This window comes from Mus pahari, chromosome 17 (assembly GCF_900095145.1).
Source record: "Mus pahari chromosome 17, PAHARI_EIJ_v1.1, whole genome shotgun sequence".
Classification (NCBI taxonomy): Eukaryota; Metazoa; Chordata; class Mammalia; order Rodentia; family Muridae; genus Mus; species Mus pahari.
The window spans coordinates 36,636,911-36,660,783 of record NC_034606.1 but is presented as its reverse complement, the minus strand read 5'-3'; the positions used below and the strand labels follow the sequence as shown (position 1 = coordinate 36,660,783).

General features: G+C 41.9%; 1 protein-coding gene across 3 annotated transcripts in view; it reads left to right on the top strand.

Moving 5' to 3' along the window:
• Fam135b (family with sequence similarity 135 member B) overlaps nucleotides 1-23,873 on the top strand; it is a 267,506-nt gene that overhangs the window by 219,198 nt on the left and 24,435 nt on the right. For all 3 annotated transcript variants that reach the window (XM_021216986.2, XM_029531127.1, XM_029531128.1), the window contains 5 exons: nucleotides 473-626; nucleotides 3,281-3,330; nucleotides 12,831-12,986; nucleotides 13,728-13,801; nucleotides 20,326-20,480. In XM_021216986.2, the coding sequence (XP_021072645.1) occupies nucleotides 473-626; nucleotides 3,281-3,330; nucleotides 12,831-12,986; nucleotides 13,728-13,801; nucleotides 20,326-20,480 (589 nt within the window). The remainder of the gene's footprint in view (nucleotides 1-472; nucleotides 627-3,280; nucleotides 3,331-12,830; nucleotides 12,987-13,727; nucleotides 13,802-20,325; nucleotides 20,481-23,873) is intronic.

Sequence of the window (23,873 nt, the reverse complement as noted above, 5' to 3'; positions counted from 1 at the left end):
GTTTAGGAGTTCTCTGGTGGACTTTTTAGGGTCACTTATGTATACCATCATATCATCTGCAAATAACGATAATTTGACTTCTTCCTTACCAATTTGTACAGTACATTCTATAAGAACCAAGGCAACTGACTTCTAAGTGGACAGCAGTCTCTGGTGACAAACCTTGGTGGGGGCATTGACAGCCTTATCTGCTTCTGACTTATTGTTTTCCACAATTGTTTTTACTATTGCAACTATTGATATCTTAACTTGAACATGGTACAAGAGTGGCGTGGCATGACCATGGTTTTTCCTATTTGGGGGGGGAGGGGATACAGAAGAGACTTGAGCAGCTTTCTTCCGGGAGTCTTCTTACTTGCTATGACTTAGACCTGAAGCTCAAAATATTACATGATTGTCAAGTGGAGGAGAGGTGCTCTGTGAGTCCAGGATAAGGCATAAATTCCTCAGCGTTGTTCTTCTGTCTCTTCAGGGAAGCTTCTATGTTCCCTCAGAGAACTGCATACAACATGCCCACAAGTGGCACCAGGACCTCTGTCTACTGCTCCTCCATGCCTATCAGGGCCTCCGACTCTATTTCCTGGTCATCATGAGAGACATTCCTGAGCTGCCCACCCTGGAGCTGGGTAAGGGGATAGGAGCAGAGAAGTCTCCCTCCGAGAGCTGACATTCCTCGTTGGAGTGGGGATGGAGAAAAGGTGGTATGTTTTTGCAAAGGTCATGGTGAAAATGTGATTGGTCATTGAAGCTATTCTGGGATCTATCTCATTGTATTAAGAGAGACTCTATGGAAGGGGCAAATGGATTGAGAATGTATATGAGTACTCCAAGACACCCACTCATTCATTTATGTATCAAATATTTCTTAAAACACCTATCATATACCAGGAATCCTATGTAATAATGTTCAGCTGCTTTTGTTAGAAATAATCCTGGTATCACACAAAGGGACACACAAACAAAGCCACCGTATCTCCAAGAGGCAATTGTTTTTGCAAAAAGGTTGTGCCAGAATCCAAACTGGACTAGCAGCACACCAGGGCCACCATGGCTCCTTATTTCATCACTGAAATAGGTAGACTGAATCTTGCATTATTGGTGAGAGCTCAACTTTATAATCTAAAGTGATTGTCCAATCAAGTAAAGAGGAAGTTTCTTGAGTCCTTTCCAGGCCATCAACTACCATTGATTAAAATACACACACACACACACACACACACACACACACACACACACACACTCACACAGCACCACCACCATCACCTCTCTATCTGTCTGTCTCTGTCTCTGTCTCTGTCTCTCATTTTCTAGAATAATTTCCAAGTTTAAAGTCTTTTACAATTAATATGATTATAGAATTACAACTAATAAACATGTATAACAGCTTTATAAAAGAACACTCTTATCTACAGAAAGGAATCATGCATATACATATATGAACACACATCATCATTTGTATCTAATATATTTGTATGTATCTAATTTCCCTTTTTCTATTCTATAAAGGACTTAAGAACCTGTAATGACATGCCAAGTTTGGTTCTGGGGACAAATACATGTTTTTCAAAACTAAATATCATGGAGATAAATGAGCCTAAATCCCTCTTGGGTGATAAATAAGGGAAGTCAAAAATGAGAAGTAAAATTACTACATATAGCAGTATGTAGCTATGACTGAAGTGTGGAGATCCTGCACTGACTGTCTGGGGTAGGGGCTTCATTCCCCCACTCCATCAAAGCATAGCATATGTTGAGGTTCCTCTGAAAGTCCTCTGGACCAAAGGCTCAACCCAGAGCCCAGGATTCAAGGATAATGCATAGTTCAGTGTCTGAATCCCACTGAATGCATATTCCCTGCCTTTTCCTCTGGATAACTTCTGTGAGAATCATATCGTTGGTAATGCCTGTGGCATTGTATTATAAGCAGGCTGCATGACAATGTTATATTTACAAATTGCTCCTTACCATCAGACTCTGGGCTCTGTGATAGCTGTTTACCCCTCAGATTCTTTATCATCTGTCTCTAGTCTGAAGAGCTTGCACTGGATTTCAGAGCCTCTTGTTTAATTTCATCAGCTATGACAGCTGGTCAAGCCAGTGCCCTGACTTTGAATCAAGCACTTTTGAGTTTGATTTTTTTTCAGAGGCCAATCTTCCACATATTGTAAAGACATATACTGGAGACTCAGGCTGTGACCCTTTTAGTAGAATGTTTTTTTGCATACATCAAACCCAAGATTGGACTTACAGATCCACAAAAACAAAATAAAAGACAGTAAAGAATCAGAGCCCAGTTATATTGCTCCAAAGAAAACACATTTTATTCAGCAGCATTTAGCAACAAATCCTTTTGTTACTTAAAAGAACAAAGTTTATTTACTGAAATGTTTTCAGCATATTTTTGTTGAACATCTTCTATACACTGGCCATTGTGCTGGACACATAGGATATAGTCCTGTTCAAGGAGAATGAAGTCTATTATACTGGTGAGTCATGGACCTAAGTTCACTGACCAGATGAAGGGTCAGCAGGACACAGAGATGCTAAGAGATTGTTCACTTTGCCCTATGCAGTATAACTGCATGCAGATGACTCACTTTGGCACTGGGGAGCTAGGAGAGAGTTCAGAAACTATCAAAACTCGGACTATAAAATCACAAATAGCTGGAGACCACTGATTCAAGCTGACAAGCTGGTGCATAGCAAGTTGTACCATGGGTAGCCTGGATGGTTATGATGCCAATTATTGTCATTTTCTCTGCAGCTTACAGCATGCTCAATTCTGCCACTCCTCTTTCTTGAGTTTCTGACTTTTGGCTCCAAGATGGAGACACAAATCTGTGTTCTATCTGTTAGACATTGTATCTCTCTCTGCCTCTCTCTCTCTCTGTCTCTGTCTCTTTGTCTCTCTGTCTCTCTCTGTGTGTGTGTGCATGTGTGTACATGCACAAGCACATTCACACATATATGCATCTGAAAACACATAGATAAATGTAGACTAATTTTGGGCACACAAATTGCCAGAGACACTAAGGGGTCAATTGTACCTTATAATTCCACTCAAAAATCCACTATGGGCATCCTCTTCCATTTAATACATGGTCCCAAATGAGGTTGATTCTCTTCAAAGTCTGATTAGGAGAGTCCTTTGGAGTTGCCCTTGTCTCTCTTCTCTGACTTTCCCATTTAGAGCACGGAATCCAGGCCTTTCTCTTTAGTTAGCAAGTACAGCATTTAAGTGGGCTCTGTTTAATTATGTGGTCTTTTGCTTCCTTCCCAGAGGCTCTTGCTGTTGAAGAAACACTTTCTCAGCTGTGCTCAGAGTTACAGGTAATTACAGTGCAGACCCCAAGTCTGAACAGATGGAAGTACTTACAGTGCTGGACCAAACTGGTCTTGCCGCCCCACAGCATGTCAGTCACTGAAGCCACACTTTTCCCCAAAGGGAATAAGTGAATTCACAGGTACTAATGTGTGAGGATAAGGGATGGGCCTGGCCACAAATCTGCCTATTTGAGGAAAGGGCCAAGAGGCTTCTATGGCATAAGCAAGGAGGGTGTCTGAGGCCAAGCTAGGAAAATTATTGGCAACAAAGAAACGAACCATAATTTGAACATGTGCAAGAAGGGTCATGGTTTGTTCCCGGGCAGCAGGTTCAGAAATGGCAGCATTAGCACTGTATGTGGGTGAAGTCTACAGATATCAAAAGGTCATGCAGCGAACACTGTGCACACTCAACTGAAGGGGTTCGTGGTCTCAACCCTTTCAAGTAAGACAAAGCTATCTTCAGATTTCCAAAAACTTAATCATCCCAAATGGACCATAAGTCAGGGAATTGTGGGGAGTGAAGGTGGTGATGAGTGTGTTAGCTCACTGTTTACTCTTAACATTTTATCCCTGGATTTTAGGATTTAGCTAGGCGTGGAGAAGGACACAAGAAACTTGAAACAGGAAAAAAAAATTATATTGGGGACTTATTTTCAGCTTTGTAAAGCAAACAACAGTTTGTATGTGCAGCAGAAGGGAGTGTAAGCCTGTTTAGTCACCTGCTGGGACTTACAATGCCTTGGTCATTTGACTTGGTAGAGTGGAACAGCCATACTTCTGAAATGAGGGTGAGGATCACTGCCATTTCAAAAGGAGAAGAGTTTAGTTTTACAAGGAAGTTGGTTAGTTTGGTAAGTGATGGTTCATTGCTGGAAGCCCGCCTCAGAACCGACCTTTGTGCCAGGGGTGACAAGTTGTCGAATCTTTGTGAATCTTGGTTTTTCCATCCATGAAAAAGGAACAGTGGCTGGAGAGGTGGCTCAGTGAATGAGGTGCTTGCCGCCCAACCACGAAGAAGATACTTCAGATCTTTAGAACTAACTTGAAAGAATGGAAAGGCCAGGCCTGGTGGCTGCCTATAATAAATGGGATCCCAGGGACAAGGGGACTCGATAGACTAGTCAGAATTGCCATACTAAGGGGTTCAGAAAGAGATGCTGCCTCAAGAAATAAAGTGGAGAGTCAGTGAGAAAGGTACTCATTGTCAACTTTGGGTTTCCATAAGCAAGAACATGCATGGGTACCTGTGCATACACGTGCCTACACACATGCCAACATGGAAACAGCACAGACACAGACAGAGATCAAGCACATCTGGTTTTCTTTGACCTCTCGTTCTTACAGCTACAAACACAGCATGGGCCTGCCAGGTACTGACTGATATTTAGTGTGCAGTGCCACACTGGTGGTTAGTGTGTAGAGACCAGCCATGAGCACTTAGAGAGAGAAGGAGGAAGGGAATGGGGAGGGGGGAAGGGGTGAGGGGACAGAGCAGAAGCAAGAAGGGGAGAGCAAGAGGAAAGTCATCATTTAATCAACAGAATTTTCTGGAAGACAAGTCTTCTATGTTCCATGGAGGAGGGAGTGGGGATCAGTCACAGAGTGATTTTTATGAGGGATACAGGACTAGCCGAGGCACCGGTCTCCATGTGGCAGAGTCTTTCACTCCCCAGCATGAAGCTACCGTAGGAAACAAACCTTTTGACAAGAAATAGTAGAGTTTGCACCTATGCATATGGGGCCTAGGGCAGACAGTGAATGCAAACAATGCCAACCACATTATTTTTGCCACAATTACCATGGGGATTTGACTGGGCATTCTCTTCTTCACTGACTAATTTATAGTACTGTAGGACTCCTTGGCAGGTGCTGTGGTCAGCCGACCAGCCACCCCTTCTCTATTTGGTGTCTTCATGAGTGTCTCCTTTGGAACTATGCCACCCCTAACCAGGTGAAATTTGATTCAATTCAGTCAGCAGTTTTAAGTTCCCATTTTTTATGAGCACCCAGGTCAGTTCTGGGGATGCAGTGGTGACACCTTGCCATGGAGCACAAAGTTGAGGAAGGAGTCTAGTCCCTCTTGGGCCCTCACTGTTAAACTGCACACAAATGTAGTAGTGTCTGGACAGGGCTACTGCAAACAGCAGCAGGACCCCAGATAGTGTGTCAATAATTCTTTTCAAGAGCAAGCAAGATTTTAGCAGGCTCGAACTAGGAGTCTACTTTAAAATCAAGGACTGAGAGAAGACCATAACCTTGTGGTGTTGCACTAGGCCAGTGATAGAGATCTAAACTGGGAGTGTCCTGCGTGCAGGGATACTGGAGGGAGCAGAAGCCTGAGCCCTGTGAGGACAAGGTTAACTAAGGCACCAGAGAGCAAGCTGAGGCTCCTAATCAAGAAGCCTGAATGTCTTATTCACATGTGGCCTGGATGAGTTCTCCACGTCACTAGGAGTCTTGAAGTAGGTGGACGATACATCCTTTGGAGCATGTGAAGAAGAATGAACTTCCAACATATATCCATGAGGAATCGTCTCATCTCCATCCATTCTATGATATGGAGAAAGGCTGTATAAATAGGACATCTAACTTCATGCCCAACCAGGTAGTTTCTAACGTGTCTCCCTAGAGTCGGCATCAGGTCCCACAGGTTAAATGCTTAGTCTAACAACATTTTCTCTCCTTCAGAAGTAGTTTCTGGAACTATCCTAATTTGACCAACAGCTATGAGATAGAAATTTATAATCATACATTTTCAAATTAGACGATCACGTTTAATGGCTTATAAAATTCAGGAAACACGTTTCTAAATATCACCAGTCTATCATAAGAATAGTACAAAGGATATGGATGAATAGCTAGATGAAGAATGCATAGGTCAAGGTTGGAAAAGGAGGCCAAGAGTGGTGCTTCTTTTAGTTGAGATAAGCCAACTTTAGGGGTACATTCACTATTCTGGGAGTTCTCCAGTTCCTGACTTTGAAGTTTCTATGTATTAGAAGCAGATCTGAGATCCCAAGGAAGTTATCACATGGTCCAACTTATTCCAGCAAGGCAAAACATTCCACTTCTGAGGGAGGGTTCATATCCACAAGACATCAAGCAGGGAAGCACACACAGTAGGGCCCTATTGCTTTTTAATCCTTTAAGAAGGGGCCCTCTTTCTCACTGAGTGGTCAGAACTTGACCTCAATTTTACAAAGCTGCGTAAGTCAAACCAGAGTGCTAGCAGGCAATGTACAGTTCTGTGGAGGCCATGAAACCATGAATAGAGATTTTGATTCCAAGAAGTGCTGGCCCTGGAGGAATTTGAATTTCTGCCAAATCACTTCTTCACAGTTTTAAATGAAATTTGTTATATATAACCCTTTGATAGAAAAGGCAGTACTAATTTCCCACACATGGAAGTGCCAGTAAAGAAATATGATTGCTTAGTTCCTGGACGCTGGTAATTCATTCTACCTCCAACACTTCTCCCTCTCTTGATATCTAGGAACAGCATCCACTTCCTAACCATTGGCTGATTTTCCTGGCAGCAACCTCTAGCGTGTAGCTGGCTAGGGACCAGTAAGATCCACATTGTGTGTTAGTCAGAAAGGATTTCATAGCAAGGGTCACACAGGCTATGAGTTTTCAGGGAGTTGAGATGCTCCTCACCGGGAACTCAAGACTGAAATGCACCTGTCATCTACAGGGGAAACCCGAGTTGGAAAACCTGACAATGGTTTTATCCATAGTTACAACAGTGAGGTTCCCAGGGCAACCTCCTCACAGCATCCAGGGGACAGTAAAGGAAGTGCTCACACACATTCAGAGTGGCAAGTGGATACAAAGAAGTGGTGCCTCCTTCAAGTTTCTGAGCCACTTGCAGCCATTGGATGAGATTACCAAACCTGACAAGGGGCAGTGTCACACGTGATAGTAGTGAATGCTGTGACCCTAGCCCCTGGGACACCTTCATATTTGACAATTTATCACCTCTGGTGACTGCAGTGATTTATGGGAGAGATTTGACGGACAGAGCTGTCAATAACTTTCTCAGCCATATTTCCCAAGAGACCTACTGTTCACCCCCAGCCCTTGCAGCAGAGTTCCAGATGCTGTGGGAAGGCTTTCTTGATTTTACTGGGTTTTTATTCTCTGATAATCTCATATGTGTACATGATTAATGATATTTATTTTAACTCTCTACTTCCCTCTTTTCTGTCCCCTCCTTCTCTGGCTGAAACGCTTCTTTTCAAGTTCCCCTTCTACTTTCATTCCCTGTGTTTATATGTGGGTTTGTGTGTTTATTATTAATGTGTGTGTCCCATTGAATTCTTTAGTTCTCCTGATACTACCAGAATTTTCTAACCATGTTTTCTTGTCGAATCTTTTTGTGTAAGAAATGCTGAGCGGCAATAGGGTGCAAGGTATTAAGGGTGAAGAGTGTGGTCTTCTTCTGCTCTTTACTCTTGCTCTTAGTGGATGGACTGGCCTGAGGTAGATATACTGCTCGGTCCAAATCACAGCACTAGAATTTGGTTAGAGATGAGACAGTGCCACCTCCTGGTAAGTGGTGAGCAACAGCGAATATGCTCATCACAAGCACTGCTACTGTGGATGAAGAGCTGCAAGGTTCCTATAACGATGGAACTCTAGCAGCAGAGTGCTCGGGGGCATCTTTACTTAGTGTGAGAAACTTACAAATTAAAACAACAACAACAGCAGCAACAACAAACTTGCCATGTGATGGCCACTCAGATCTGCCCTCTATACAATAAGGGAAGAGACCACCCGGCACTTGCAGCCCAGTGAGAAACTGCTTTGTTTGAGATAAACCAGACTCTACCCACATGGTCAGTGCAAGGGATGGGGAGGATGGGCAAAGGGTAGGAGAGCATGGAGGAATGGAGGTCCTGGCTCTGTCTGGGAAGTTCAAGTGTCATCAAGGCTGTCAGACACCTGGGAGGGACGAGTGCTCCTCTAGACAAAGGTGACAGCAGTGGGAAGCACAGGTCACACATGTGTGCAAGCATGTGCATATGTATCAATTAACTGCAGCAGGGACATCATGAGATGCAAATATAAATGATAGACTGGAAGTCTGGGTGGGGAGATGTTGATGGTCCTTCCTGAATAAGTTAATCAAGCAGCATAGTGTGCCTCTTACCAAGGCACTGACAGGTCTCCTGACACTCTCTGGGTGGCACTGGAAAGTAAGCTTCCTCCTTAGGGCTGGCTTTGATTCTTAGCATAGCAATTTAAGATTTTTCTAACTTCTAAAAGAGCGTCTTGTTTTGCCCCCATGAACTTTTGGGAACTATTCAACTATTTATTAGTTGTTCCTGGAACCGCCCCCTTTCTATTGAGAAAAAAACAAAAACAAAAACAAAAAAACAAAATTAAGTGACTTAGCAAGAATGGGAAGGATGAGTTTTGTTTTGGCCAACTTTGTTGTCAGAGGGCGATCTTATCTGCTTTTCCTGTTAACCTAGTAAATCACCTTCATCAAGAGCAACTCAAAAGGAAAAGTGATTATTTTGGCCCACATTGTCACAACAATAAAGCCTTGAAGTCAACCAGAGGGCAATGAATTGCTGGATACGAATTTCCTGTCTCCTTTTGTACATTCCAGGATCCCTAAACCCACAGAATGGTGCTGCCCACCGTAGGTGGGCTGTCTTTCTACCTCCATTTACAAAATTAAGATAATTCCAGACAAGCATATACAGAGGCCAGTATCCCAGGTGGTTCTAGAGTTCACCAAGTGGCCAATCGAAGTTAGCCATCATAGCGGGTCTGGAAATATCCTTGCTTCAAGCTAGGAAGCAACATTAGATGGTTGATGGTCTGAAGGGATGCCCTGATTCGGATGGGCCAGATGAGACAGATGGCTTCTCATGCCCCTGATATGGAGGAGCTAACCTTGAGGTCAAGGAGACAGAGGTGATGGTAGTGCCTCAGAACTGCCCCTTCTTTCACAAACATGCAGGAATGCACACATGCATACACACACACACACACACACACACACACACATACACACACACACACACCATTTCATACACTTTCTGGTTTCCCACAATGTAGCTTACCTTGCAGCACAAAATGAGCAAGGAATAAACAAAAGGAGCAGAGGAATGAGTCCAGTTAGGCAAGGTTCTTGGTAGTGGTCAAGGGAGGTAGTTGAGCCTAGCTTCAGAGAATATACCTGTGAAAGCAGTGGGCCAAGATTGCTGGCTTACTAGCCGGTAAGGCCCATCCCTCACCTGCTGCAAAAAGCCATTCACACCTGTCAGGTGTAATTATAGAGGGCCATGCATCTGCGATGATAGGGAAGTCCTCCCGTGGCCTAATTAGAAACCTCTGTAACCCCAGATGAAGCTGTTTTAGAATCAACTAGGGAGGAAATAATTTTCCTAAAGACGTACTTAATGAATATCTTTCCTTTTTCCCCCTTCTCCTCTGGTAGTTGAACTCAGAACTCATCCTGTGCTTGCTAGTGCCGCTCTGGTGGAGGAGGTGCTTGGAAGGCAAGGTTAGAAGAAGCCCAGAAAGGCAGGGCTCCATGAGTAAGGCATGTGGGATCTCTCAAGGGTGTGAATCCACCTGTCTCTGTCCTAAAGGGTTGCTGAGTTCACACCATCAATTACCTACTGTGCTGGAAGTAAGGATGCTGAGCAGTTAAACCCAAAATGCAGACAAATTGGGACAGCGGTGGTAAAGCAAGACACAGTTGTCAGAAGGCTCACAAATAAGGTCTGATGGTCCAGGGAACCTTTTCAAGAAGAAGCCCAAAGAGAGGGATGGACCTTAGACTGTTAGCATAGAGCAGTGTTGCCATAAATAAGGGGAAATAGAATTGATTCCCTAGTCATCCCCTGGTTGATGACAGAGCATGCCAAAGGGATGGAAAGGACAAAAAAGAGAATTAGAAAATGAGAGGGACAAAGAAGGCATTCCAAAGAGAAGATGCTTTCTGACAATGGGTTGCAAATAGACAGGCCTGTGAATGATGCTATAGGTAGTTCAGCCCAGCTGAGACAAAGACTGTAAATTGGGTAAGAGGTAAGGTATCCTTGGGTAAGGTGGGAAAGATTTCCAGGGGAAAAATAGTGCTGAGTGTTGATACAGTAGATTGGCTGTCATTAGTATAGATTCTGGTCAAATAATCTAAATATGAGCTACTTGGATTGTATTGAAAAGCTCCACTTTCCAGTCTGGAGTTTTCTCAGTGATACATCCTGTCTCCCAGGTAAATTCCCCTGCACCATCCCTTCTCTGTCTGACCACTCATGATGCTATATGGGTCTCAGCTCTAAATGGTCATTCGAGGGAATATGCACCTCTTAAAGGATGTTATGTTCAACTGGAGCCTTGCATCTGGAAGCCACGCATAATAATGAAGCAGGAATCTCTGAATTCTAAGAGCCTCGATGTACAGCAAACATCTCCTCCACTCTCTTACTCTTAGCTCCATCCCTTCACCTGCTCTGCTTTCATCCAGAATCAAGCCGCCCCCAGTCCAATAAGAACAATGACTGTGTCTGGACACAGTTGTTTCCTTTCTGTATTTAGTGAAGTAACTGAGGCACAGGATAAAGGAGGGAAAGAGACTGGCCTTGATTGGCCTTGGCTTTGTGATGACTCTATACAACTTGTACTGGTATGTACCCCTGTCTGCCACTTTAGCTTAACACATGCCCTATTTTTGTTGAACATATTTTTGAGAGAAGGAAGAGGTTTTCTCATTGCTTTGCTGTGTATTGATGAGGCCTGGGGCTCAGTGGGCGGGTTTCTGGTTACTCCTCAGCAGAGCATTCTCTCTTTTCATTGTCCCACAAGTAGAGTTGCACCCTTATTCCCCATTTTAAACCACAGTTAGCTGTCCGACATGTGCTTCTCCAAAGTCTTCAGGCCCACTGTAGTATGACTGGCTCACATTGTGATTAAGGCATGCTGGAATCCTCCTTAAGAAGTGGGAAGCAATGATTTAAGAAGATAATGATGGGCCAAAGCCAATGAAAGCCTGCCTAGTGAACTGGCTAATTAAGTATTCTGGGGTTATGAGAACTATATAATCTCTGGAGATATTCTTAGATACCTGCTGAGGTAGACCATGTGTTTTCCTAGTTAGATAGTACTTCAATTAAATCCTGGCTGGGTGAGATTTTGGATACTCTATTAGTTCACTGTTAGTTTACTTTCTGTGAAAGGTTGGCTCTAATTTTCTACCAAAAAGATGATTGTATGGGTTGAATGTGAAGCACGTATAAACTTTCTAGTCCTCCACCTGGCAAATGATCAGTAATGGTAAGTGGAGCCACTGTGCTTATAAGGCACTGAGTTCAGAGTTTAATCAAGTACAGCGTAGACTCTGAGATCTCTGCTAAGTGTGTGGGTCTAAGGGAGGATGCTATGGCTGATTCCCCTTTAGTGCAGCAGTGGAAAGGCCATAAAGAAGGAATCCCAGCCTTGGATGCTAATATTTGGGAAAATTGGCTTCTGAGGTGGTTAAATTAGAAGTTGAGGTAGAAAGGTAAAAATGGGTAGCAACTGCATACAAAATGTGAGAGGACATATTAGACAAGGCATTTTTGAGGAGTTACAGAGACAAAGTTTGGAGCTAAGACAAAAGGATCCAGAGACTACCCCACCTGGGGATCCATCCCATCATCAGCCACCAAACCCAGACACTATTGCATATGCCAGCAAGATTTTGCTGAAGGGACCCTGATATTGCGGCTTCCTGTGAGGCTATGCCAGTGCCTGTCAAACACAGAAGTGGGTGCTCACAGTCAGCTATTGGATGGAATACAGGGCCCCCAATGGAGGAGCTAGAGAACGTACCCAAGGAGCTGAAGGGGNCTGCAGCCCTATAGGTGGAACAACAATATGAACTAAGCAGTACCTCCAGAGCTCAGTTCCTAGCTGCATATGTAGCAGAAGATGGCCTTTTCGGCCATCATTGGGAAGAGAGGTCCCTTGGTCTTGCAAACTTTATAAGCCCCAGTACAGGGGAACGCCAGGGCCAAGAAGTAGGAGTGGGTGGATAAGGGAGCAGGGGCAGGGGAAGGGTATAGGGAACTTTTGGGATAACATTTGAAATGTAAATAAAGAAAAAAATCTAATAAAAAAAGACATGGCGTTTCTGGAAATATAGAAATAAGTTTCACTTGAAACAGGCATGAAGTGGGAAGACATAGCCTGGGTATAGATACTGGCTTATCTTGAATGAGACCATGGGATCTGAATGTTATTCCATACACAGAAACTGCCAAACAGCTTACTCTTCTCATTACTGCCTCTCTTATCTCCAACATTCAAAGGGACAGGATTTCACAGGTATATATAATATACATGAGACATATGCCACAATACTACATGTTATATAATGATGTGATATAATAGCATGTGTGTGAATGGATAGAAGAACAAAGCATTTGGTAAAGCTCCCCTGAGGAGGACCGGAGCATCCCAATAGAGCTGGGTCTTTGGATGACATCTTTTTACCCTTCTAGATGCTGAACAACCCAGAGAAGATAGCAGAGCAGATCAGCAAAGATCTTGCCTGGCTGGCTTCCCATCTGATGGCTCTGTGGACCCAATTCCTGGACACAGTAACCCTGCACTCCCAAGTGACCACTTATCTCACACAGGAGCATCACACTTTGAGGGTAAATTGTAAAATATTCCAAACTCTCTGACTGCATGCCTTTTATACTTAAGGAGAAGCTTGCAAAAGTTGGTTCATAGGGAGGAACAGGATTGGGCATGGTGCTGATCTGTAGATTTCAACACAGGTCCCACTCTACTATGAATGAGCATTGTGACATCAAACAACTCACTGAGCTACTCAGTCCTATTCTGTCATTTGTAAAACATCTCCCTTGTCTATGTCTGATGATAGCAGAACTTATAAATTTGACTATTACAAGTGTCTCAAAATACTTAAGAAAAAATATTTTCAAATGTAATGCGTTGCCTTCATTCTAGCTATATAGGTATGCAGCAATGTGGATTTTCTCACTTTTGGCAAGAGAAATATGGGTCTGAGAATCAGAGTCCATGAAGCACATAGCAAATGCCACTGACTTTAGTTATTCTTTACACTGTACATTTATTTATTATATTGCCAGCTTGGAGACATCTCATAGTCTATTAGATAGAGTAAAACTTAAATACAAAAGCAAGCAGGACAGGACTGAGTTTATAAACACACACTATCTTGTTTGGGCTATGAACTATAAAGACGTGTAAGCAGCTGTGGAGGGTGGTAAGCCTCTTGTTTCAGGCCTCCTTGCAGGTACAGCTTTCTGTCCGTTAAAACGTGGCACTTAATCTCCAGACTCTCAAGTTTAGAAAATGCAGGTCATTTACACTTGAAGAAGTAAGCTGTTTATATTGTCATCCCTCAGGTCCGAAGGTTTTCCGAAGCTTTCTTTTATATGGAGCACCAAAAACTTGCAGTCTTGACCTTTCAGGAAAACCTGTGAGTAATAAATTGCACACCCACTTCACCCTGTGAAAAGTGGCCACCCAAGGCATTCAACTCTCTTTCTTTGTTCTGACTTCCTTTTCCTCTCATTTCCTGCTGTGAAACAGACACTTTGCTTCCCTCTGCACACTCTGTCTACAATTCTGTGCAGGCAGAGACAGTCTTCACGCTGGGGAGGTGGGAGCTGCAGGTGGCAGGGAAGGGCAATTGCCAAAGGTTTCTTTTGTTCCATGCCATTATGGTTCTATAGAAAAAAAATGGTAAGATTTTCTAAGTCTCTGCAGACATCTGTGCAGAGTCTTCTGCAGAATGAATGGAAGCAGGTGGTGTGGCCACAGACTATGTCAGAAAAGCCCTATGATGCAGTAGCTAAAACATATATTTATCATAAAGCCCATGATCTCTAACCAGGACTGATGCCTTTCTAGAAAAACAAAAAAACCTGCCGCCTTCTGGAAAGAACTGAGAAGTACTCCAGAAAGTTAAAGGGGTGATGGAAGGTGAGGTTTCTTAGGTACCCCTAGGGAAGATGGGCAGAGACCCCACTGAGATAGTTTAGCCGTATTTTGTGTTGAGTAATCTGTAATCTGTTCATCTAAGGAATGATCAAGTTTGTGAGGCCACATTCATCTGTAAGAAGACACTCATGAAAGATGTGTGTTGCATAGGACAGACCTGTAATGCTTTCATCTTTGCCATGTAACCCTGGAATTTCCACAGGTTTCATTCTATATGCAGACAGTAGCATTTAATGTTTGCTCTTGGGATCTGAAAGCAAGTAGGACAGCAAGAAAAATGCACCCGCTTGTGAAAATTGCTTGTTCTGACATTACTGGAGTCTTCTACAGGCACATCAATTCATTCATTCATTCATTCATTCATTCATTTCCGCTTCAGGCTAGAACTGACTGACTAATCCTAAAACTAGTACTAGGAAAAGAAATCTGTCAACATTAAAAGTAACCTTGAAGCCTCTGAGCAAAATGCAGAAATAACAGAACTATAGGGGGGAAAGCATTCCTGCCTGTCTCAACAAAACAAGGAAAACTTGGAGTTTGTGTTACATGTGAACCATGTTTCTCAAGGAATGTAAACATAGGTGGAAGGAAAGAGAGAGCGAGAGAGCGAGAGAGCGAGAGAGCGAGAGAGCGAGAGAGCGAGAGAGCAAGAGAGAGAGAGAGAGAGAGAGAGAGAGAGAGAGAGAATATCAGGTTAGAGCACTGACTGCTCCTCCACAGGTCCTAAGTTCAATTTTGAGCAAGCACGTAGTAGTTCACAACCATCTGTAATGGGATCGACGCCCTCTTCTGGTGTGTCTGAAGACAGCTACAATCTATGCAAAAACAAAACAAAACAAAACACAAAAATAAAAACAAACAAACGAAAAACCCTCAAAGAAAAACCATTGCTTGCTTGTAGGGGGAGGAGAGAGGGAGAAGGGAAGGAAGGAAGGGAGGGAGGGATGAAGGGAGGGAGGGTAGGAGGAAGGAAGAGAAAAACACATGGCGGAAAAGGCCATATAGGTCATTGATCTCTACACTAATTTTTCTCACCACTGGGATTAAAATACCAAAGCACATCTACTTAAAGAAGTGTGGCACACATGTTGAATGGTCATGCTGGCAGGAAGTCATGGCTGCAGGAGAGTGAGGCAGCTGGTCACATGGCATCTAAGTCAAGTAGAGCAAGAAATGCGTGTACTCAGTTCCTCTTTATGGCCCATCTTATTCAGTCTAGGATACCACCTTATTGAGGGGATCACATTCAGAGTGGATCTCTCCTCATCAGTTTTGCTTTGGAAAATTGCTCACAGACATGCCCAGAGGTGTGTCTTCTAGGTGATTCTAAATCCAGTTGAGTTACAATGAAAATTAACCACCACACTCCCAGGACACTGTTTGGTTGGAAAGACACCTGTGCAAAGTACTCATAACACAGGTATCTCGTGATATATAAAGACCGAGTAATTGAAAAAAAAATATCTTAACTGGATCTAGCTGTAATTTTTTTTGTCAATTTGTATGTATCAAATTTAGAATCACCTTGAATGGGAGTACTGATAACAGATGGTCAAGATTTGGTTGGCCTAAGAAGATATCTATGGGGATTCTCTTGATCACAATGATCCATGTAGGAAGACCTGCCTGCCCACTATGGGTGCCACCATTCCCTGTACCATCCTATATCATGGAAGAGTGGAGAAAACAAGCTGAGTGCAGAGTACACTCTGACCCCATCTGTTACTGAACAGTTGTTTTCATCTGCTGCTGTGACTTCTCTGCAACAATGGACAATAACCTAGAAATAAGGTCCAAATAAATTATTTCTCCCTGAAGCGGCTTTGGCAGGCAAATTTTTATCACAGCAACAAGAAAGGAAATCAATGAATATATCACTCTTGGTTTCATTTACCATAAAATGGTCAAAAATGAAAAGATAAAATGGGAACATCATACACATGGTAGAAATAGTGTGAGCCACAGACCCTCCTGTATAAATAGTTATGTGAACATAGATAGTGATTGATGAGTGGCCATTAATTGTCCAGGACTGCAGATGCAGTAAACAATAATGCTGATTTGTAGGTTTCCCATTCTACCTGACAAGTAGGGGACATAAATTTACTCACTTAGGCAGTTACAAGTGTCAAAGAAAATAAGCAAGATAAAGGTGTATGAAATGAAGAAGGGATATGGCTAGTGTTCTTATAAATGATTAACCACTAGCTTCCAGAATCCCCCAAACCAAGCATTTATTGATTTTAGGTCTGTGAATTTCCCCCAATTGTATTTCAAGTTGTTTCTGAGTTATGAAGTATGAAGCAACATACTTCATACAGACATAGTTTGCATCTGTAAGCCCCAACATCAATTATCCTTTAGGCAAAACTGTGTGGATCATGGACTTACTTTAATGAAGTGATGAGAGGAAAAATAAATTGAGGACGTTACATCTGACCTCATTTTGGGGTTATAGCAATTCAGACTGTGAAAGTTGTTTGTGGAGCAGAAGGAGCTACCATTAATGATCTGAGTTTTAAGAATGTGATGGGCAGGAACTAGAAGTTGAGTGAGGGGCAGGAGAATTAGTTCATACAGTGTCTCATGCATCACAAAATAGTTCAGATTCATGAGAATTCCAGTACACACCTTATTATTCTGAAAACAAAGTTAGACATCAGCATTTCAAATCTCACTTGCCTGTTTTAACTTCTTCTTGAGTCTACTTATATGATGCATACATTCCCGAACCTCTCTCTTAGCTAGTTTCTTAGATGTAAAGGAGATTTCTTCTTTCAGTAAGTATGCATGCATAGTTGTTTGTGTTCTAGATAGCATTTCAGTTGTGGGATATTCAGCAGTGAACAGATGATATTTCTCTGTATAAATGAATATACATGTTAATCACATGGTGATGAAAAAGCATCTGTTCATTTAAAAGGATTGGATACTGATGTGTTTGTCAGGGATGGTCTCCCTGGGCGTGTCACAGAGGAGTGGAGGTCTGAATCAGGTTGGAGTTCTTGAGGAGATTATGTCCTATATTGTAAATAGATTGGACAACATTTTTAGCACTCAATTGACCACCAATATCAAAACAAAGCCTCAAGTAGAGAACAAGTTATCAGAGAGATTCTGCTCAATAGGAAATATACTATTGTCCAGCTAATCAAGAACACAGAAAGATTTCATTTCAGAATGAGAAAATTACAGGAAAGGTGGTAACTGTCGTCAACAGAATGAGCCTTGGGCTAGCATATTGAACAGGGACTAAGTAAGGCTAGCAGCCATGCCTAGACACAGGTACGCTCATTTGGGTGCTAGAGCTAGGCAGACAAGCCATGATGGGCAGTGACCTGTTCACAGGGGAGGCAGAAGTACACTCCAACATCAGGAGTGAAGATTCCAGCATGCAAAGGCATGGATGAGCTCCTCTGTAAAGAGCCATCATAGTCAGACCTGGAAGAGATTTTATGATATAGATGACTTTTAACCACCTTTAAGTAGACTGTGAAATCAGAGGATATATTTGGGACAGGTCTTTATAGGTGAGATTGTCTGAGATAGCACAGGAATCGATATAATGTATGATGGGAGGGGAAGTGTTTGCTTAGGCTTGTCAGTGTGCATGGGTCTGAGGATATGCGTTTGTTCTGAAAATGACTGGCCAGGCATCAGGAATAATTTGTGAAACATGTTAATATGAGATTTAGCCTGGCCTTCTGGCAAGACTGGGTGTCTTCACATGATAAAGAGGAATACATGGGGGTGGAGAAGAAAGATGCTGTAGAGACTCATAGTACTGTGTCATTTGCTACAGTGTGGAAGTTGAGATCTCCCCTCAATTTTCACAGTTTCTGTGCTAATAATTATAATACACACACACACACACACACACACACACACACTCATTCATTCCACACACACATAAATATCTAAGTACAATCCCACTGAATCTGTTTAGTGTTGCTTGTATGTCTATGATTTCAGGCCTGACTATGTTATTTGGGACAACCAATTCAAAAGTTCATTTCTGGGGGAGACTAATTCTCCCTCTTTTAGCAGTCATTAGTTTTATGTAGCATGTACAACACGGTTTAATAGTTAAAAGGCCATTCCTCCTGGGGCTGGAGAAATGGCTCAATTAGAAAAATGGCTTCCATGCAAATAAGACCTGAGTTCAAATATCTAACCCCCACATAAAAAGCAAGGTGCCCTGGCAAGAACTTGTAATGCCAACATTACAGAAGAATCAATAATAGGATCCTGGGGGTTTATTGGGCAGCCAGTTTAGTTGAATTGTGAGCTTCATCATCAGGCTGACAAGCTCCTCTATCATCCATATAGAAGCCAGAGTAGGTTGAGGTGTGACTCAGCCACATCCGAAGATACTGGGACAAGGGGACCAGTTTCATGTCTAAAGTCCTGAAACCCTGAAGGGTAGAGGTACTGCTGTGAGCCCCATGGCCTAAAAATTGGAGAAGCTGGAATTGTGATGTCAAATACCAAGAGAAAACAAAGTTAACAAAGTTCTATAAAAAATAATATGTTCACTCTGCCCATCCATGCTCCTTTCAGCCTTTCATATGAAGCCTGTCTATACTGAAGGTGGATCTGGCAGGCTTATTACCAGCCCACCTGCCTATGTCTTCTGGCTACACCCTTATATACTTATGAGACCAAAGATGGCATAGTATGCAGGACCGATTGAAACAGGATTATATTTAAATATCCAGATATAATATCTAACTAAGTATTCAAAGAGGTATAAAGTTGTAACAACCTCTGTAGAGCTTTGAATAATAGGAAAAAACCCACTTCTATGAGAAAACCGAAAAATAGAAAAAAAATAAGGTAAACATATATAATCTATATTGTCTTAATTAACATTTTATGTGTATATTTATATGAAACATATACACACATATATATGCTACAAATGCCACATGTGTATGTTTTAATCTCATGATACTTCTATTGATGATGATGACATGATACTTAGAGAATTTCTTCTGAATCTTGGCAGGGTTATATTGTTACAGTTATTTTAGAGGGGTAGAGGGTCCACATGTCTGGGCAGTAACATGAGAGCATCAAGAATTTATATAGACTGTGACATAAAGAGCCACCAGCAGGCAGGCAGGCAGGCAGGCAGGCAGGCAGGCAGGCAGGCAGGCAGGCAGGCAGGCAGGCAGGCAGGCAGGCAGGGAGACAGACAGTCAGACAGACAGACAGACAGACAGATGATTAATCTTTTTCCAAACCTACAGACCTATAAGTTCTTGTGTTTCCTTAGGGGAAAGTGACTGAGTTGTTACATACAAAAATATAAAAACACTAGTTATTTTTTCTTACATAAGATAATAAGAGTCTACCTTCTTCTGAGTAAGTAATTAAAGTAGCATGCCCCTCCCAACTTTTAGATCGTAACGGGTAATTACTTCAGAGTCTGGAATCACATTATTGGCAGAATGGTGTTTATGTTATGGAGAATAACTATTAGCTCTTAAAACTGCCCTACAGAGAAACAAAAACTATGTCACCCTTCCTGAATGATATTAGCTTACATACTAATAAACATCAGCAATGCCATAATATTTTTCCAAAGCTGCTTCATGTGGCTCTTAATTCAGCGGTATCAAAATGTGACTCAGCCTCTAAGTAATTTAGAAAGTTAAAGATGCTAGATTTAACTTTCTCCTCCAAAGCATTAATTTTAGATCTGCAGTCATTTCTTAGCTAGTCTTTCAGTCGCATAGCATCTATTATCTTCCAGTAACTGGCAGATGCAACCTAGTCCACAATCCACTACATCAATACTAGTACCCGAATCAGTCCTCAGCAAAGACAACTACCACACTGGGTGATATCTTAGATGGGTGGGATGGCAGGAGATGGTCATTGCCCACATCTGCTAAAAGCACTGTTAATGCTTTTTTTTGGGGGGGGGGGAATGGTAAGATTCCGTTGAAAACTTCCAGTCCTGTTTGGTTTATTATCTCTCTGTGTGTTCCACAGGATACAGACTCACAGCCAGCTGTCCCTGGACATCCGGAACTCAGAGTACCTCACCAGCATGCCTCCGTTGCCCGCAGAGTGCCTGGACATTGATGGTGACTGGAACACCCTGCCTGTTATCTTTGAGGACAGATATGTGGACTGCCCTGTCTCAGGTTTGTCTTTCTCTGTTGTTTTGAAAGAATTAGCCTTTCCATGTAAGGACTCGCGCATTAATATTGTGCCACTAGAGCTCTGGTGCTCACTCTTCACAACACTAGGAGTAGGGTGTTTTGTTTTGTTTTTAATGAGATGAGTTAACATTAATGTCTATCTGGCCTCTTCTGGGTCAAAATGTTCCTGGTGTTAGTGTTTTTACCTATAGGATAAGATAGAGACACCAACAATAAATAAATAAATAAATAAATAAATAAATAAATAAATAAATACCCCTGGTTTCCCTGTGTTTTTACCTATAGAATAAGACACAGCACAGACAGACAGAAAGACACATAGAAACAGAGACATATACACACATACACACACAACCTAGAACAAAGGTGGCAATGATCTTTTGTTATTTCAAGTGTATAGTTCTAACTACAGTCATTTCTTTTTTAGCTTTAATGCTATTGTGTAAGTGTCCCTTTTCTGGTGGTGATTATGGTTGGTCTATTGAGATGGGGTCTTGGTATAATTATTCTAGCTGGCCACTCACTATATAATCCAATAACCTGTTTAATGCCACAAATCAGGTCAAGGACTTGAGGAAAGGGACTGTGTAACTCATGAACAAACAAACTATATCAGGGAGTAAAAAGAACAAGGTTGTACATATTGCATGTTCAGCATGGATATACTGTTTGACATTGAACTCACAGGTCAACTGCAGAGTGACCAGGCACAAATAAAGCAATGCCCCCCTTTTTGTTTGCTCCTGCAACTTGACCATAGAAACCCAACAGCCATGACCAGAAAATGTCCAAGCCCTATGTTGGTAGTTTAATCAAATGGTTTATTTCTTTAATCCTTTAGATTCAAGGATTAAAGCTAGATCCAAGCTAATATATAGTAGCTTCAGAGAGGGAAACTGAGGCACAGATAGAAATATGTGTGAAAGACTATGTGTCAATAAGCAACCAAATCTAACTCCTCAACTCCAGAGTCCAGGCTCTGCCTTGTTGCTGTCTTCCTGAGGTCGTTTAAGCCAGGCTAGTTTGCTTGTTGCTGTTTATAATGGATCGAAATAGCTACATTTCAGAGACTCTGCAACTGGAGACTTGTAGTCTGGAATCTAGGTGACTTGTAGGGACAGAGTCAGTTTGCAAACATGAATTTGGTTCCCAGTTCTATTCTGACATCTAGCGTCAAGTAAGTGTATAACAAGTGCCATGTGTACTCAATTATACTAAACCTTCAACCCAACTGGTTGAATTTTAAGTGTGCGTGTGTACATTTGTGTGTGTGTGTGTGTGTGTGTGTGTGTGTGTGTGTGTGTGTGTATTTCTGTGTTTAAATGCTTGTGTTTTGAATAATGAATACCTCATATCATTTCCAGTAAAACTGAATAGTTGAAGATATTAAACACCAATGATAATAACCTCTGATATTTTTACTTAAAAATAGGATGGAGATCATTTCTCAATCTTTTTTAATTGCAGATATTGATAAATATCAGTCTTTATGTGTGTGATTCTATTGCGGTCTTTGATTTTTTTTTATAAATCAGCTTCATTTTTTTTTTTCTGAACCCATAGCATCAGCTGAAACAAAATAATTTTCCCCAGAGGGTTTCCCTGTCTGCTGCCTTCTACTCATGCAATTCATCTAGGCCTTGAGTCTTCACAGGATGAGATACGGCAGAGAGGGTTTTTTTTCTGGGGAAGTTTGCTCACCCAGGTTCTTGTAAGCCATCAATTGCTCAAATTTCATTTCTGGGGCTCTGATAATATACCCTGACAAAAGCAACTGGGGAGGGGATTGCTTCAGATTACAATTCTGGGTTAAAGTACATCATTGTGAAAAAGTCAAAGTAGGAACTTTAAGAAGCCAGTCATATCATACCTACAGTCAAGAAACATGAAAATTACCTGCTCTACTATTATTACTTGCTAGCTCAGTTTCATCTCCATTTCTCCACTCACATACTTCAGAAATCCCTGCCTAGGAAATAATGTGCTGGGTTTCTTACATCAATTAACTTAATTAAGACAGTCCTCCACAGACACACCCATAGGCCAACTCAATGTAGAAAATCTATCATTAAGACTCTGTTCCCAAGTGATTCTAGGTTATATCAAGTTGACAGTTAATGACAATTGTCACACATAAGTAATATATTAGTATATCTTCTCTGTGTATTGTTGGTCATATGCTATGGGCTGAGTACTGTAGAAATTATTTTATCACAAGATGGGATTTTTAACCCCACTTTAGATCATTTAGCTCCCAGATAAAGGACACACACAACTCACAACTGTTTTATTTACAATGAACCTTAAACAGTACAAGAGCTGGGTAGAAACCTAGCCTCTATGTTGTTAGACTCTAATTTCCTATTGATAACCCCGAGTTATTACTTACTATATTTCATCTGAGCTGCTTTTTAACTCCAATTGTCCCCAGGGCCATGTTCTCTTGACTCCTACCCCAGGGCAGCTTCCCCTTCCTCTTTCTGTATCTTCTTCTCTGGTTCTCCTCTGACCCCAAAGTAGAGAAACCTCAACCTCACTTGTCTCTTCTGCCCAGCTATGAGCTGTTGGCATCTTTATTCACCAATCCGAAATGAGGCCAAGTGTGCAGACTCTCTCATCTTTGGGACAAGCAGGTCCTGGGGCCTGCACTTAGCTTTACAGTAAATAACAAAAGACCAAACCTCAACAGATGAGTACCAGCTTTGTAGTCTCAACTTTCTAGAAGAGGAAACATTTATTCTTAAATGTCTAGCTGTCTCCTCCAGCTGTCCCCAATAAACCCCTGACCTGATGTGTTACTACTGTCTCATAAGCATTACTGGTTTTTCCACTTAAAACTCAAACCTTTTCTTGACTGATTTGTTCTTTTACAAAGTATTTTGATGGTTCTTTAATCCAAGATAAAATATCTTGGTACAACCATGAACTAGTTCCTCATCCTGCAACAGTGTGGTGGCCTAGATAGTTTTATGTTGCTAACAGGTTATCAAACACATTCTTAGCACACCCTTTCAGTATAGCATCTACTGGAGATTTGTTTCCATCTCCACTATCTGTGTGCACTTGTGGTCAGTGCCAAGGCAGGAATCTGTGCTGTGTCAGAAATCGTAGTTGCTTTCCTGGAAGGCCATACCCTGTTGCAAGATAACTGAGTTGGTCCTACTGTCTAGATTTAAATATTTTCCCCCAAGAACAGTGTGTAAAGTTAAACAAAATGCTCTCTTCTCCAGGGTTATTATGGGTGATTGGGCAGGCAAGTTTGTAAGACATTGAAGGACTAACAGGAAAGGGTCAATGTGTATTAACTAAAACATGAGTCACCAGTATCTGCCTCTCAGTCTCTCTAAGTGAGAAGCTTCGTTCTGCTTATTCTCT